Source organism: Salvelinus namaycush, chromosome 10 (assembly GCF_016432855.1).
Source record: "Salvelinus namaycush isolate Seneca chromosome 10, SaNama_1.0, whole genome shotgun sequence".
In the NCBI taxonomy this organism is placed as follows: Eukaryota; Metazoa; Chordata; class Actinopteri; order Salmoniformes; family Salmonidae; genus Salvelinus; species Salvelinus namaycush.
The window spans coordinates 14,501,300-14,519,702 of NC_052316.1; the positions used below are offsets into that span (position 1 = coordinate 14,501,300).

General features: G+C 42.5%; 1 protein-coding gene across 1 annotated transcript; it reads right to left on the bottom strand.

Moving 5' to 3' along the window:
• Nucleotides 1-212: 212 nt before the first annotated feature.
• On the bottom strand, nt 213-18,125 carry nrtn (neurturin). The gene is made up of 3 exons (XM_039003100.1): nt 18,036-18,125; nt 4,242-4,491; nt 213-619 (listed from the first exon to the last, which is right to left on the bottom strand). Exons 1-3 carry the CDS (start codon nt 18,123-18,125, stop codon nt 213-215), a joined length of 747 nt encoding a protein of 248 aa, XP_038859028.1.
• Nucleotides 18,126-18,403: the final 278 nt, after the last annotated feature.

Sequence of the window (18,403 nt, forward strand, 5' to 3'; positions counted from 1 at the left end):
CAAGGAAAGCAAAACAGACGTTTGCTGATGTCTTTTAAAAACGAACACAGAATTAACAGTCTTAAATAGTAGTAGTTTAAATGTCCGTATTCCCTGGCATTGTACTGTAGGGATCGATTCTTGTGTACTCCTGTTTTTGATTTTGTAGCAGTAGTTGTTGCGTTTCCCATGTTCGACACAGTATCTGGGAAATCAAAATGGCTATAGAGGCGTTATACACAGCCACAGGCCAGAGCAGAAAAGTTGTGGAGCGTCTTGTATCTGTTATTGTTGTCCAGGAAGGAAATGTCATCGTACTCCTTGGGCCGGCAGCACGGGCTCCTCTCCCTCTTCGAGATGCCTTTCCTCGTCCATTTCTTCAGTATGACGTCGTAGTTGCGTCGGCTAGCTTTACAGTTCCCGCTGCAGTACCTGAAGAGCAGCGATTCATCACTGTGGTAGCCCAGACCCAGCTCACTGACAGTCACTTCCACCTCCCGCAGGGAACATGGCTTCGATGCTTTCTTAGCCCGTTTAGTCCTTTTGCTCTGCCTGGCCTCCTGCCGTGCCTTCTTCTCCACCAGAGTCCCGATCATCTGCTTCAGCTCCCCCTCTGTGAAACTCTGGAACATGTGCATGACTGCAGAGAAGAGAAGAAGAGATGGTGTTAGGCTAGAGGAAGATACAACCATTAGAAACGTCCAATCAATCTGTTGTATATACAGCATGGCCTGTGATACAATGAAGAGCTTTGAATGTCTGTGAGACCCCAGCCTCAACCCTTGTCAGTTTGGAAAATAGAAAGTTAGAAGATCCATACGGTTGTTGGTACTGGTTTTCAAATACTAGTAATGTGACAGGGTAAAAGGCTTTGAAAACAGCTGCATCACCTGTACCTGTGAAATGTACTGGAACATGCAAGTAACTTCCAAAATAAAGGAAACACCAACATAAAGTGTCTTAATAGGGCATTGGGCCACCACGAGCCGCCAGAAGCACCAGAACAGCTTCAATGTGCCTTGGCATAGATTCTACAAGTGACTGGAACTCTATTGGAGGGATGCGTCACCATTCTTACACAATAAATTCCATAATTTGGTGTTTTGTTGATGGTGGTGGAAAACGCCGTCTCAGGCTCTGCTCCAGAATCTCCCATAAGTGTTCCATTGGGTTGAGGTCTGGTGACTGAGGCACACACACACACACACACACACACACACACACACACACACACACACACACACACACACACACACACACACACACACACACACACACACACACACACACACACACACACACACTTTAAACCCCCTATGCTCCTTTGAGACCCCACTTTCAAAGTCACTGAGATATTTTCTTTTATCCATGGTAGCCAAAATAATGAGCAACTGGGCATTTTTATACCCTAAGCATGATGGGATGTTTAAATTGCTTAATTAACTCACGACCCACACCTGTTTTCAATATACAGCACTTTGTATCCCTCATTTACTCAAGTGTTTCCTTTATTTTGGCAGTTACAGTACTTGTGTAATGCTAGCTTTAGACTTCCCTCAGTTTGTAGAGATGAATTTCAAACGACTGAAACATGTTCATCCTTTCCACTTGCACGGATCATTGGCTTGGTGAACAATAAGTTCTCTAAAATCAGTCTCTTATCTATCATCAATGACAGGTGTGTCTAACTAAGTGATTTTTTCCCCCAAAAAGTGATAGTACAAGGACTTTTTCAGAGTGGACATAGTATCTCTCATGCTGTACATGCACACATACATTGGGAGTGACATGAGCCTTTTCCAGTGTTAAAACGTTGTCAGTTGTGCAAATATTGAGCTCCAGTCCAGCTGCTAGCTATATACTTGACAGAGAAAGTCATATTTTCTGCGGAGTCCATAGAAATGGAATATCCCCTTTCAGACCATGGCAATTTGGCTGGTACACCGGTGGCTGAGTCTTTGTTGAACTATATTTGCCAAGTTTACACATGTTAAATATAAGCACATTTAACACTTTAGGAGTCATTGAAACTTGTTCCCCAGATGTGTAGGAGTGGAGTGAGATGTACATTGCGCATTGAAACATATCCAATGCATTTGGACACCTGATCCAGAACCTCATGCCAGAGGGATTACCAAATAACAAAACATATGCATATCAATTAAAAGGGGCGATCTGCAGTTCAAACAATAACAAAGCGTTCACCCGCCTCTGTTTTGGTAAAGAGCTGAGGGATGGGGCAGGAGAAATGTAACCACTCTCCAATTCATAGACAGAGATATGGATGCAAGGACCGACCATCCATGAGATCAAGTTGTTTTGTAGCTATACAGTATTTCTTTACAGTGACATTGTTTACAAACAATGGAGAAAAATAGGCTTATATTTGGGGTTAAACAGTTTTTATTTAACCAGGTAAGTTGACTGAGAACACATTGTCATTTACAGCAACAACCTGCGGAATAGTTACAGGGGAGATTAATGTGCCAGTTGGAAGCTGGGGATGATTAGGTGGCCATGATGGTATGAGACACAGATTGGGTATTTAGCCAGGACCCCAGAGTTAACACCCCTACTCTTACAATAAGTGCCACAGGATCTTCAGAGAGTCAGGACACCTGTTTAACATCCCATCTGAAAGACAGCACCCTACACAGGGCAATGTGCCCAATCATTGCCCTAGGGCATTTTATTTTAGACCTGAGGAAAGAGTGCCTCCTACTTGCCCTTCAACACCACTTCCAGCAGCATCTGATCTCCCATCCAGGAGTGACCCTGCTTAGCTTCAGAAGCATGCCAGCATTGGGAGGCATTTCCAAGTTATATTCTTTAAGAATCAATGGGTATGTATACCATTAATTTAAAAGTCCAAAAATATTTTTAGTAATCACAGATTACCCCTTTAAAGATACTTTCAGGTATTTCCTTCACAAGAGGTTTAGATATCATGAAAAACAATGCTTTTCTGTCTGACAATTCTGTTCTACTTTGCCCCTTAGGGTCACTGTACTGTTCTCCAGTTAGATAGAGCTGTAATTAACTGTTCATTCTATCCCCTCCAGGACACAACATTTACTTAAAAGGCTCAGGGTCTTTTGCAGCGCCAGGGGGCATGTTAAATCCTAAACCCTATAAACTCAGACACTTGAAAGACATGGACAGTAATAGCCCTGTATTAGCCTGGCTCACTGACTGACACTCTGTAATCAATGGTGCTCTTGAAGCAATAACACTTCGCTGTTCTCTGCATTCACAAATGAAATTGAAAAAGGCCTTCCCAAAGTGAAGGGTTGGAAATTCGGTCATTTGTTTCGTGTGAAGATCTCCCCATGCCCTGGCAGTAGCATCACAGATTAGGTGATTAGGCTAGCTGATTTTACGCTTGACCTGGCCTTGAAAATCTCTACTGGATAATCTGAATAATGGTCTGAGAGTCACACTCTGAGTCCAGGCCAGAAAAAGGACACTGGATAGAAAGTTTCGGTCTGGTAAAAATGACTTTAGAGAAATTCCCAATCAGTCACGCTCAGTTTCGCAGCCAACTTTCTATTAGTTTGAAAATAGAAAGACGTCAGCAGATGAGTGATAACGAGAACCCACAGTAATGTACAGCCCAAAGCCAAAGGGACAGTGTGTACATTTTGTCTTTATACCAGCTCTTCAACCACATGGCCAGGGATGTCAACTCTCTAGCCTCCACTAACCCACTTAGTGGGACTATCTGAAACTCTTCTTATCCCCATCCTAACGGACATACCCCGAGACCATCACTGACATTTTACATCGCTGAATCTTTTATGTCACATTTTCTCATGAATACTGCATACCCTCTAAAACCATATCAGGACGTTACAGGTGTTTTATCACCCTCAAAGTGCAAATGCTCCTGGGATTTTGAGATGACGCTCCAGACCTTAATGGAGTTATCTGCACTCTGGACGTCACATTTGATTTGATTACCCTGTCTGTCTGTAAGCTGCGGTTGGCTGCTATGCTGTCATGCTCTGTCAGTAGATGTACCGTGGCTTTGTCTGTAAAGGGACACTAATGGTGACCCTCAGACTGGCTGAGAATTATCCAATTTACTGTTGACACCAACACATGGGTGACAAAGCATACATTCTCTTGACTGATCTCCACCACAACATTTCCTTCACAGACCAATGACATCAGAGCTTTAGCAGGGGTCAATCAGAATATCCAAACCAATCAGAACATCTGGACCAAAGTAGTTGGTGACTGAAAATAACGATTTTGCTTACATTCTGTCAAAATGTTGCCAACGCCTTCCGCCGACCGTGCTTTGCGATGACGGCCGCCGATCAGGGAGGAAGAGGAGTTGGAGGACGAGGACGTCCGCGACGAAGACGTGTACCAGGAGGGGATGTGATGCGGTGGCGTGGGAACCATGATTCGAGTGAGGAAGAGGGACAGTGCTGCTCCACAGAGAGTCAAGGCGATGGCGGCGCACTTCCATAACTTCATCTTAGAATAAGTAGGAGCATTGACACTCTGAAAGACAAGGAACCACAAGGAAAGAAGTTAAGAGGAATGTTTTCAATGCAACACCGAACATCATAAAATCACAGAACGTCATGCAATTGATGACATATTACAGTATGTTTCACAGTCCCACTGCCATAAACAGTGGAACGAGCCTCTCATTATTAGTGGTCTTCATTTCAACAGATCTTATTCTCAAAATGTTATCTGAAGTATTTTTGCCTTCAACAAAATATGTTGTCCCTCTGCTCAGGCCATTCTGCAGTGGCTCTTTTACAGGTGTGGATTGTTAAGTGTGGTTTTGCCCAGATAAAAATAGGTATTTCAATCCCGGCAACCCATGCAAGTGGTCCCCGATCACCTTTATTTTTTGTTTGTACCTTTCAGTTAATCAAAAGTGAACAGGGAATTGCAGTCAGCATACAGCTCTGTGAGGGAGGTTACACAAGCTGTATGCTGACCGATGGGATACTATTGTGAGTCTATTGTGAACATGGATGGGATACTATATTGTGAGCACGGATGGGATACTATATTGTGAGCATGGATGGGATACTATATTGTGAGCATGGATGGGATACTATATTGTGAGCATGGATGGGATACTATATTGTGAGCATGGATCGGATACTCCTTTGACATCATGTCAAGTCCCAGATGAAAAGTCTATTACCATAGTAGCCTCCAGAAGTCTCTCATTCCACCGCAAGATTTATCTTGTTCCAGTTGTAGTCTCCATTTCGCAGGACAGAGACTTGTCGGGTATGTCTGTGTTTGAATGTACAGTCGTTCTCATGTAAGCCAGCCTTGCATTAGTTTACAGAAGATACTTCTCGCCGTCACAAGAAACACGTAAATATGTAACCTTGAAACCCCGGCCAAAGAAGGAAATTGCGAAATGTTCCTTGAAAGATCTGAGGGATAATGAATTTCCACGATCTTCTAGTTGGCTTTGCTTGAGGGATTGGCTGCGTAGAAATGGTTTAAACTGAACTATGCAGCAAGAGATTTTGTTTTCATTAGTTATCTCTCAAGAGTGTTTTATTGGCTTCACAGTTTGATTTAGGCTCCCATTGTTGTGGTATCTCTCAGTGATGCCTCTGTGTGTAAGCAATTCTTGTCTCACAACCATAAATTATGTTCTGCGGTAACTATCCTGAAAGCTCTTTTAAGTGTTTGGTGTTGTGTTGCATGCTTCCATACTGTGATTTGTCTGCATTGAATTATAACCCCTTCGGCTTTAGAACATTAGCCATAATATTTTTGCACAACTACAGAAAGCATTTGAAAACCCTTCGACCCTACTGTTCACAGTAGGAGGGTTTTCAAATTGTTGTGCAAAATGTATTATGGCTAATGTTCTAGAAGCTTACTGCTAATCAATACCATCACATGTCAATCTTAGCAATCATTTTCATAACTGGAATCTTTACACTAATTGTCAGTGTAGACAAAAGGAGTGATAGTACTTGTTCCTAAATAGGGAAAAATCCTCTTCCAGTAATGTTCCAGACTTCAAAGCCCCTTGTCCCCACAAGATCAAATTATATTTCTAGGTGATTTAGGGTTAAGGTTAGAATTAGTGTTAGGGTTAAAATTAGGTTTAGGTTAAGGAGTTAGAGTTAATTTTAGGGTTAAAGTTAGGAGCTAGGGTTAGGTATAGGGTTAAGGTTAGGTTTTTTGGTTAAGGTTAGGGTTAGGGTAGGGGTTAGGGAAAATAGGATTTTGAATGGGACTGAATTGTGTGTCCCTACAAGGTGTGTGTTTGTGGGCTCAAGCACCTGTGTGTGTAAGTGTTTTTTCATGCAAATACATGTGAGACATGGCGGGGTGCAAAACATTTCTCCAGATCAGGAAATGGTGAACTGACAGTGGCTGAGGACATATCCAGACCAGCTCTGTCAAAGTGTTTTGCAAGACTGGGGGTGAGTGCTTTGGCCTCTGTAGGGGCTTCGTCAGGGTCTGTCTTTCTGGTGTTCTCTGTAGTGTGGCACGCTAGGAGTGAAAACGTGCTTGGAGAAATTAAAAGAATGCAGGCCTCCTGTCAGTACGCACTGGTTATTTGCCTTTTAGTCAGAGACACTACCCACTGGGACCAGCGAATGTCTTTCAAACATCACTAATGGTTTACTGCCTTGTCAACAGACACCTCCTGTTGTGGAGTGTTTTTGTTGTTTGAGTCAGGTACTACCAGTCCCATAAATGTGCCCCATCATCTCATCAGGAATAAAGGCCTTCGCATACTATCCAGCTGAAACGTGTGGCGCCGTTTCCCACCGTTTCGCGCATATATTGTGACGACATTCTGTGCGTTATTCGTTAGTTTTGGTGTTAGGCAGGGTTTTTTTGGGCTGTTCGTGCGCACCCAAATATTGTATGCGAGTGTGCGAGCACAGTCATTTGCTTACGCCTAGCCGAGTTCTGCTAGGAGCAAACAGAATCTAGTCTGCAGTTGCCTTTACAAAGCACGCTATAAAGGATTACTCACTATATGTACGGCACTGTATTGCCAGTTTGGTACTCATAGAAAACATTCAAACAACACAAACACAAAAGGCATTCAAACAACACGAACTGTTCCTATTCATTTTCATCCATACCACACTACTATATTGTAGGCCCTTATTATGCTAATTCAAAGTACAATGGTCTTAACTACTCTGTATTACCTTCCTGAATAGTGTACCCATTTGAGCGGAAGTCATGTCATTTTCCAGCAGAAACATGCTTTGAGGTTTTACACCAAATTAATTGTAAATTAATTGCATGGCATTCATTTCTTATTACATGAAATTGTAGCTACAGATTCCTTTTCAAGTTGCTCATTTGCTTGTGTGTCTCTGTACAGCACTGACACACAGTTAAAGGTGTGGTAAAACTAAATATTTCCTCTGGTACAACAGAAACATTACCTCCATATTGTGGTTGACTTACAGGCCTCAATGGGAGAAAGTGTCTTAATCCAGACCAGTAGCGGTGCGTGGGTAAAATCAGTGGGAAAGCCAAGCCAGAAAAAAATCTATTTTACGACCTATGTGATAATTGTGTCGCTTGCTCTATAACCTGCTAGTTCTTATGCCTTGCCACAGTCATATATAGGCTTAAGGCTAAAACAATAAGAAGACACAGTGGCAGAATAAATTCAACCACACCTTTGTTTCATCACAAAACCAGAGAACAACATCTCTCCGATGAAGTCCACAAAGTGTTTTGCATGTAACAAACAGTTACGTGACCTACAGCATGGTCAAGGAAATTAATGTTTCCGACATTTTTGGACTACAATACAAATAACAATTTAGTCCAATCAATGTAAGCTAAATATGATGTGGCTGTCCATGGTTCTGATTTCTCTGTGTGTGTGTGTGTGTGTGTGTGTGTGTGTGTGTGTGTGCGTGCGTGCGTGCGTGCGTGCGTGCGTGCGTGCGTGCGTGCGTGCGTGCGTGCGTGCGTGCGTGCGTGCGTGCGTGCAAGTAGAAAAAACATGTTGACTCACCCTACTTTTAGAGAAACGCCAATGCCATCCTCCTCTCTTTCATGTTGACGAACCGGTCTATGACTCTGTCATACAGTACACACTTTTCATTTTTGTTGTCCTAGGATACCTGGCTAAAATGCTTGCTCGCTAGCCTGACTTCCTTTCATGTGCAATGTTAGCTAGCCTTCTTCAACATTAGCCTTCTACAACTAGCTACATATTGAACTTCCATCCTCTCAGGCCAGGGGCACAATGTCTGAATTTATGGTTGGATCCAGAATCGCCCTTGTAAGCATTGGCCAGTACGGAAAATTAAGTAAAACTACAAGTCCAAATCCCTATCTCCATCCATGGCTAATTTAGAAATGAGACAATTTTCTCTAGCTAGCTATCCACCAGAGAACAACAAGATGCAACAATAAAGTTGTTTCTGTCAATGACGTATTGCACTTGATGGGATGTGATTGGAGGGAAGCCAACGCCAAACTTTTTTTCTTCGCCAGTACCTTTCACAGTTGAGCTCACCCATTTTAGCGCAACGCTGATTGGCTATTATTTTATACTTTTTTTTATTAAGGGAGGCCAAATGCTCGCTGGCTTCCCTTGCATTCAATGCTACCGGCTGCAACAATGTCATAAGCTTTTTGACCAGACAGCATCATATCGATTGCCTACACATACAGAGACAGAGGGGCGCTCGTTCACTCGCTTGGATGCTATCTCCGGTGAGATACATTCAACCTCTTGCGAATTGAAAGAGAATTATGAAACACAGAGAGACTAAATCATTTTTTCTCTTTTCTTGGTAATTTTTTTACATTTTGGCTTCTCTTGGCATCCATGAATACACACCAGTGATCCAGACACTGAATTATATCAGCTTTTGTGCAGTTTAAGTGGTGTACAGATGTATGATCTTAATTTGATCACCCTTTTGCAGGAGAACTTACCTGCAATGCAGGAAATGTAAAACTTGTAGTGTATTTGATGTTTAAAAAGGCTTCTGAAGTTTGTAATTTCCACAATTTCAGACTTGATTTTCCCTTTAAAAAAATTATCAACCCCTAAAAAAATGGCCTGTTAATTATAATCCATATAATAATTCACATTTCCTGTTGCTGCATACCACTGCTGGCTTGCATCTGAAGCTAAGCAGGGTTGTTCCTGGTTGGTCTCTGGATGGGAGACCAGATGCTGCTGGAAGTGGTAATGGAAGAAGTCCGTAGGAGGCGCTCTTTCCTCCGGTCTAAAACAAATATCCCAATGCCCCAGGGCAGGGATTGGGGACATTGTCTTTGTGTAGGGTGCTGTCGTTTGGATGGGACTTTAAATGGGGTTCCTGACTCTCTATGGTCACTAAAGATCCCATGGCACTTATTGTAAGAGTAGGGGTGTTAACCCCGGTGTCCTGGCTAAATTCCCAATCTGGCCCTCATACCATCATTGCCACCTAATCATCCCCAGCTTCTAATTGGCTCATTCATCTCCACTGTAACTATTCCCCAGGTCATTTATGTAAATGAAAATGTGTTCTCAGTCAATTTACCTGATAAAATAAAATATTTTCCTGCTGTAGCAAACTGGCTCCCCATTGCGCTTTGCAAAGTGTGATGTCATCTTCGCCCTCAGAGTCTATTTTTATCTAATGTCTTTCTTGACCTCCAATGCTCTATCAGATCCAGCATGTGGCTTCTTTAGTGTCTTCTCTGCTCTGTCTCTCTATCTCCTGACTCCACAGGACTATGTTTTAATCCCTCATTCGCTCTTCAATGGAGATTAGTCAGAGTAGAGAATTTCCTCAGGTAATATTCTCAGACTTTTGCATTCATTACAGAGGAGTGTGCCAGCCTCTGTGAAAGATTACTTTTTAAAGGTTGGATGTCTTTGTCATGTAAATAACTTCTTATATCTGCAAATTGTGCATAAACTTCAGCTGTGTGTGTGTGTGTGTGTGTGTGTGTGTGTGTGTGTGTGTGTGTGTGTGTGTGTGTGTGTTGGTGTTGGTGTTGGTGTTGGTGTTGGTGTGTGTGTGTGTGTGTGTGTGTGTGTGTGTGTGTGTGTGTGTGTGTGTGTGTGTGTGTGTGTGTGTGTGTGTGTGTTGGTGTTGGTGTGTTCATACAGTGTGTGCATGGATTTTTGTTTATGTTCAGTCTCTTATCATGCATTTTTCATCAACTAGCCTAAACGAAAATGCATTCTTTTCTCATGATGCCCATTTGTATATCATTTGGAAAACAACTAGGATCATAATTCTAAGAAGACAATTCAATTCACATAGGACATTTTGGGAAAGAAGCTGTAAATTGAAATGTCAGGTTTTATACATATCTATTCCAAACCCAAAGGAAATGAAATCAATCCACTTTATGAGTATTTATAGAATAATTCTAAACAAACTCAAATAAACCAAATTGTTCTTATTCCTATAGTCAAGTAGGTCCTTCACATTTGGTAAAGATCCACAATGTAGTTCCAAGGCCACTCTTCCTCTGTAGGCGTTCTCAGGCCTCAACAACAATAGGGAGACGAATTCAGCCCATCTGTCTGTCTTGTTTTGTGTTTACGTGCTGTAATCACTTGAGTAAAAATACATGGAGACGTGATAAAGTGGGGTCTTTCAGTAACCAATAAACAAGTGCAAGAGGGGGAAGTAAATCACTAATGGGAGTTGTCCATACATGCAACCTTACATCATCAACTTAACTCTACAATGATCTCTCACAACAACAAAAACAATTCAGAATTTATATTCAGAAAGATGACCTTATATTTGAAATCTTGGACATTGATGAGCATGTGCCATGCTCTTGGTAGAGATAAAAACACAATCTGCTGTTTAGCACTTTACAAATCGGGATTAATTCTGTTGAGTTGGATCACTGTGAATGTGAACGCTGTTTGGGTTTACTACTAGACTCTATGCCACGGATCAATTGCAGTATTATAAGAAAACGTATAAAAAGTAGGAACATTCCAAGTGCTACAAGAGAATCAAATGTACATCCACAGTGAGGTCCACAAGCTTTGGTCATTCAAGGGTTAAGTGTTTGGAGGAGGTGGAGGGACCTCAGGTGCAGTCCATTACTTGACACACAATGTTCAAGTTTTACAGCAATGTCAATGGCTGCAAGCCTCTACAGAAGCACAATCACTTAGATCAAAGGTACCTCCTTAACCAACCGTCCTGAGAAAGGCACCAAAACTCAAGCCAAAAAGACTCAAACTCGACCCACTACACCGAGAACATCACAGCAGGAGCAAGGAAAAGTGATACAGTACCTACATTTTCTCTTCCCAAGCAGAGGAGAAGGCTTGGGCTGAATTCCTAATGGTCTACGTTATTGTACGGTCAGATGTCTTCAAGGCCAAACGGCAGGGCAGCAGCCAGGGAGGACTATAGAGAGCAGCATGGCTCCTAAGATCAGGCGTGGATTAGTGCTGCTAATGCCTCCCAGTTTATCTCCATCACGTGGGCCGCGATTTACCCAGCCTGGCTGGAGGGAGTCACCGCCTGGAGGTGTGGGGATGGCCGTGGGGGGTAATCTGTTTACCACCACCATGAGCCTCATCTGCAGGATTCAGAGAGCACTCCACTGCACATGCTGAAGGAGTGAGTATCTATAGTATGGTCCTCTATTGGGATGGTCAGACTCAGAATGACACACACACACACACACACACACACACACACACACACACACACACACACACACACACACACACACACACACACACACACACACACACACACACACACACACACACACACACACACACACACACACACACACACACACACAACAATCTCCAAAACCCCACGTCCTCAATTTGTCACGGGTAAGGATAACTGGTTTCCATTATGTAAGATACTATTAATGCAATTCAGTCACCGCATTATATCTACCCATTGGTGCTTCTGCCAGAGAACAGAGAGGGTTAAAGGTACTTTGTCAGTATTAAAGGGGGCAGATCCAGACTGCTTTGAGGCATGTCGAAAGAGGACTAGATGGAGGGCACTGACCACAGTTCCCATTATGTGTGGTGCAGATCAGGGGAAATACCAGTAAGCGCCCCAGGGTGGTGTCCCTCATCCCAGAGGTCAACTGTCTTGTGGGGTCAGGTTGGGGTTATGTGAAGGACACCAGCTAAATAAATGAATCTCTGGTTGGTTTAGTTCACAATGCGGAGGCTCCTCAGAGGAGGAAAGGTAGGACCAGAATTTCAGAAAAATTGATAAAACGAGATACTAAATATATTCACAGGTCACCAAATAACTGATTAAAACCCAAGTTTTGTAATGAAGGTCAACAGAAGCCTACCCCTAAAGGGTAGCACCATTGTATAGCCGGAGGACAGCTATTTTCCATCCTCCTCTGGGTACATTGACTTCAATACAAAACCTAGGAGGCTCATGGTTCTCACCCACTTCTATAGACTTACACAGTAATTATGACGACTTCTGGAGGACGTCCTCCAACCTATCTGAGCTCTTGAAGTATGAACTAACATGTTGTCCATCCAATCAAAGGATCAGATAATTAATATAGTACTGAAAGCATATGCAACAGCAAGCTAGCACTGCAGTGTATAAAATGTGGTGAGTAGTTGACTCAATGAGAGAGAGACAATGGTTGAACAGTTTTAAAATTGAAGAGAAGAGAGAGAGAGAGCTAGCTATATTTTGTTGTATTTTATTTATTCTCAGTTTATCTTTCACTTACTTAGCTAATGCAGCTGATTTAGCCTACTCAACAAGCTGACTCAGAGAGGAATGTTATTTATTTTAGCTAGCTGGCCAAGGCTATCCAAAACTCTTCCAAGTCAAGATAAGCTTTAGGTTTTATTCATTTATTGGAACCCGGGCCCGCTGGTGTAACTGCTAAACTGCTTACTTTACACTGTACTGCGTGATTGGACACATGGATTGGATTTTGGGTTTACTAGCGCGTTAGTTCTAGTTCGTTGACTATAAAGTTAATATGCTGACAACGATGTAGACTGTGTAGCGGTTTGCGGTTATGGTATGAAGGTTTGGCTTGGAGAGGTTTTTGCGCCTGGTGACAGACAGCTCTTGTGTTGTGCACTGAAGTCCACAAGCGAAGGGAAAACGTGAGAGGAGGAGAGTGCATAGATGTGAGAAGGAATTATACAACAAGCAAAGTGATGATGCTGTGAGTGGCTGCTATGAAAGTGAACTGTGTGTGAGGGGATCAGGGGTGTATTCATTCCGCCGATTCTGTTGCAAAATGTTTCTTAAACGGAAGCAAGCGGAACAAAACGGGGAGGACCTACCTGAATTTGTCCGACATTTTTGACTAATGAGTACACCCCAAATCAGCTAGATGCAGGCAAGAGTGTGAAAGGTAGTACTCCATTTTGTTTCTAGACTAGTGCACCTACGTTATAATTTTCTTTATGCTAGGTTGTAGCAACCTCATGATGGGTATAGGGCAAATTGTGGCATCATGTAGTAGCCTAAACCTATCAATGGTACATTGAGCTGAGTGAATGTAATCTGAATGACAGTCATCCAATATGCTGTAATAGAAATAAGGCAATGCTAATAAATAAAATAAATCGGCCTCCCTAATCTTGAACGGCACCAACCGCCACTGGTTTACATTGATTAGATAACATCTTCATGGAGGAACCTCTGTTACTGTGCCATACTGTGGTTGGAATGGTTGTTTCAATAACACTATCAGTTTAGTTCCATTCCTGATTTTACAATTAGGCAATGTAACATTTTCATTGACGCTGGAGCTGGAGGCAGATATTGTTGTTCATCATGACCACCAGATGTTTTATGTGACCTGAGATTCAAAGACATACATTTTTTAAACATTTTTAAAAGTAACCTTTATTTAACTAGGCTGAAGTGTTTTGTTGATGAGCAGAGGTGACTTCTTCCCTGAGACCAATAGATCCCAGTTAAATGAGATGTGGCCTACGCCCCATCATGGGTTGCAGAGGGTGTACTCCTGACTCACTCAAACACCCACTCCTCTGGGCTACCCTACATGCTGGCCCAGGGTTCTGAATCTCTTGGAGAGTTGAAGCGGGACTAATACCTACCATATCACAACACAAATAAAAATGACGAAAAGTTTGGCTTCTAACAAAGTAATCATTTTCAGATGCAGTCTCCCAAGTGGAGGTGAAAGATCAGTGGATATAGGCAGTAAATATAATTAATTTTCCCCTTTACACAATACATGGCCTCAGGACTGATGCCAACTCTATATTACTCTCTCAATGCCATTCACATTGTAGGTGTGGCTGCGCTGTCGTAACACATTCAGACATTTTCCTTAAGCACTCAGTAATAGTTTTGTTTCTCTGACTAGCAGATATGCTGGGGGAATTGCCATTCTCACAGTATTGTTGTATTATGATGTAGTTTATTGTGTTTTAACACCATGTCATTTTGTTTTCCCTTTCAGCAAAGCACTAGCAGGCAAGTTGTAAACACACGAACCATGGCCAATTTGCTCAAGTCTATTCAAAACTAGTCAAAAACTAAGTCAAAAACCATTGCCATCTCAAGTATTGTTAGACTATATTAATATTCTTTATTTTCCTTTTAGTGATAGATGTGTAAAGTGTGTAGAATATACACTGGCAATATTTATTTAAACTATTGTATTTTCTAATACTGTAAATATATCTCCCACTCAGCTAAAGCAACAGCAACAGTCTACTCAGCTCTCTAATCATATTTTATCTTACTACTGCAGCAATATTTAAACAATCCAAACTGAACAATCTGTACTGTATTGATATACCAATGCACATCCTAATCGGCACCAATGCAATACACCAATTAATATCTCCATCTGAAATGTCTTCAGACACGTATTACATTTCAGAGAAGGTGGCCATTCAAGATGGCAGGCAGGTTGAAAGTGAAGGGGGGATTCAAGGACATGTTGTTATCTCAATGTTCAATCTGTCTAGAAAAAACGATCAATAAACTGTTCAATCTACCATAAGGGCCAGGGGTCTGAATCGCTTGGTTAGTTCAAGTTCTCATCTCCAGCTCTACTACTCTGTCTCCTCCCACCCTCGACCCTCTCCCAACGCAACCTCAGCTTCTCTCCTGCTTCCTAGAAGTCACTCAGGGAGGTATTTCACTAATACCTCCCTGGTGTTGAGGAAATACCATCTCCACCTGCACTCAAGACAGCTGTCATCAGCCCCCTTCTAAAGAAGCCCAACCTGGACCCGGAAGTTCTGGCCAGTTATAGGGTACAGGTGGATCCGTGAACACCTCTAGTTGGCACCCCTCTTCAGGTCCAGCACTCGCCCATAACCCACCTCACCATTGCAGGCCAGAACATCCCTCTCTCATCTTCAATCTCCAATCTGAGTGTTAACTCCTCTGTGACCTTCGATGATCACTTCAAACAGCTGTGCAAAGCATAATTCTGTCACATCAAAAACATTGCCAAACTCCGTCCCACTCTTACTCAGTCTGATGTAGGTAAGCTCAACCATGCATTTGGCTCCTCAAGGCTGGACTATTGCAAAGCACTCTATTCAGGATCCCTGGCAGGTAGCTCTAGATGCTCCAGTACATTAAAAACAATGCTGCCAGGATCCCGATGAGCGTGAGTAAGCCTGAACACATAACCACCATTCTGGAATCTCTGCTCTGGCTCCGCGTCTCACTCAGAATCAAATTCAAAACCCTCTTGCTGACATTCCAGTGCATCCATCCTTACCTCAAAGACCTGCTGCTATCCCATAACCCCACCCACAACTTCTAGTCGAGCGATAGCCTTCTCCTCAACGTCCCCAGGACCAAGCTCTGCTCAATGGGGGATCAGGCTTTCTGCTTGACCACCACCCCGCCTCTGGAATGCACTCCCGGACCACCTGAATGCACCCCAGACTCTTGGATCTTTTTAAAAATGGCCTAAAAAACATCAACTTTAAGAAGGCCTTCTGGTAGTTATAGCTGTGTTCCTTGTTGTCCTTGTCCCTTGTAGACTCACCTGTATTCCTTGTTGTCCTTGTCCCTTGTAGACTCACCTGTGTTCTTTGTGTGAGTGGCCCTGTCTAGTTATGGCCATTCTCTTGTCTACGTCTTTTGTTTTTATTTATTTGAATGCACTTACTTTAGCACTTTGAAATTGGTTTTCAATGAAAAGCGCGTTATAAATTCTATGTATTATTATAATTGTTATTAAGGCAACGCTTCCATACTGTAAAAGCTGTACTGTAAACACTATAGGTATTTTATTCCCCTTAGTGCCCTACATGAATGGCACCATAAGTCATACCATCTTGAAAGGCACAAGAGACAGTACGCTATTTTCATCTCAAATGGAAGAGAAAGGCCTATGAATTGGAGACTATTACTAAAATACACTCAGCCTCAAGCCGTGACCTTGAATCAACGTCAATAGTTTTTAGATGTGTTTATCTTAGCAGTAGATCGAGGCTACTAAAATTTACTCCACTTATGGCTGGTGCATTTGTCTGTTTATGTAAGGTGCCCATTTAGGCCTATACTATAGCCTATATGCCTGATACATTAGTAAGCTAAACTTCCAAACCATGTATGTTGTTTAGTTAGTTTTGCTCAAAAAAATTATATGATATTGCATTGTATAACATATTATACAATACCATAGTATTTGGAGGTATGGTTAGGAATAGAGTCATATCTCAAAAAGAGTGATCACCTATTGCAGGAGCTTCTGCCTTCGCCACAGAAGTGGAAAAGATGGAAAAACGTTTATTTTCTCTGCAAATTATATCACAGCTGGAAGATACATTTGAGAGACAAGTGAACAGGCTCATATCTGCTCCGTCTCTACAAACAAATCAATAAATCTATAAGCACAACTAGTCCTAAACATGAATGACCAAAGATACTACCAAAGTTGATGTGATGTTGACTGGCGACAAACATACGTAGAATGTAATGTCGGCAATGTCTTTTATGTAATCTGGTAAGCATGGGCTTGACTATTCTCTGTCGGTTTCGCATGGGTGGATTTCAGCTATGTTAGTGCACTTCCTACACAATGTAGGTTCCCCTCTTCCTCTTCCCTCAACATAGTGTTGCAACATGTGTTTGAGACAGGGGGGGGCACTCATTTCCCATTGACTTATTATTGGGTTACTCCAATATGACCAGATTCAAGTGCTTCTAACCCAGACATTAACTAAAAAACAAAAGTCCTTCACATGCCTCCCCCGTTACTTCGCATGCCAGTCATAATGTGTAATCAGTGGAGGCTGCTTAATAATAATGGCCGGAACAGAGTAAATGGAATGGCATCAACCACATATTTGATGTATTTGATACCATTCCACTCATTCCACTCCAGCCATTACCACGAGCCCGTCCTCCCCAATTAAGGTGCCACGAACCTCCTGCGATTGTAATACATTCAGCTTTATGCTCATGTGTCAATCGTATGTCAATCGTTGTTGATCTGACCATGTTGCCCTCAAAGACTGTCTCCTCAGAATCTGTCCCTAAGCAGCTAGCTACTAACACAAGTGAGATTTCAGTTCCTTGCACATTGACTTTCACAATGTTGACTTAAAGTATCTTTCTGAGGTTGAATTAAGTTTTTATAAAGGTTGCCCTTTCCAATTGTTTTCTGGTACAGAAAATACAGCCAGCAGAGTTGTTTGGGGATTTACTTTATGATACTATGATGTTGGTCAGACATGTACAGGTCTGCTAAGCATGACACTACCAAACCAATTTTGAAACTGTAGCACTAACAATAGCTTCTGGGACAGTGATTTGGACATGGCCACTTAGCACCTTACGTAGTTATGTTGGTCCACTCATGTTTAAATTAAGCACTTAACAGTGATTACTGTCCTCCCTAAGCCCCAAGCTTAATCAGACAAAAGAGGATACCGCGTGTCCTTACCGTTCGCCCGGCTTATCCAGACTCGTCTGCGTGTCTAACTCTTCGCTTGACCTCCGCTCAGGCGAGGCAGAGTAGAGGAGAGAGTCGTAGCAGCTCTCCTTTCAGCCCAGTGGTCAATCAGTCCAACTCGGTGGTCAGAGTCAGAGAGTAGCGGGGCTGGCCCTCAGGACTACCAGGCTGCTGCTGCGTCTGTGCATCTGCTGAAGACCGTCGTCACACATCCAGAGGCTCCGCTGGTGGAGGAAGAAGCCCAGAATCCCCATAGTTTTACCTCCAGGTGCTCAGAGTGCCTTAGTAAAGCCAAGGTGTTAGGTCAGATTCAGTCTTGTAGAGGTATTAAACACAATGCCTGTAGTGTAGAGTTGTTTCCTCCAGATGACTCTTCCCCCTTCACACACAGCCAGACTGTCAGGTATGCTGAAGGAGACCTGACAGACTCTCCGAGAGAGAACCAGCCCTAGAAATCCAACACCTCTTATGGTAATAAATAATCAGTCCACAGCTCCCATACACCAACACTGTGTTTCAAAGAAAAGCAAAT

Bases quoted from the DNA above. Each gene is read 5' to 3' on its own strand.
- nrtn (XM_039003100.1), bottom strand. From the start codon at position 18,125: ATGGGGATTCTGGGCTTCTTCCTCCACCAGCGGAGCCTCTGGATGTGT. The intron at 4,492-18,035 runs GTAGTCCTGAGG...CTTGTCTTTCAG, and splicing joins ACAGACGCAGCAGCAGCCTG to AGTGTCAATGCTCCTACTTA. The intron at 620-4,241 runs GTAAGCAAAATC...TCTTCTCTGCAG, and splicing joins TGGCAACATTTTGACAGAAT to TCATGCACATGTTCCAGAGT.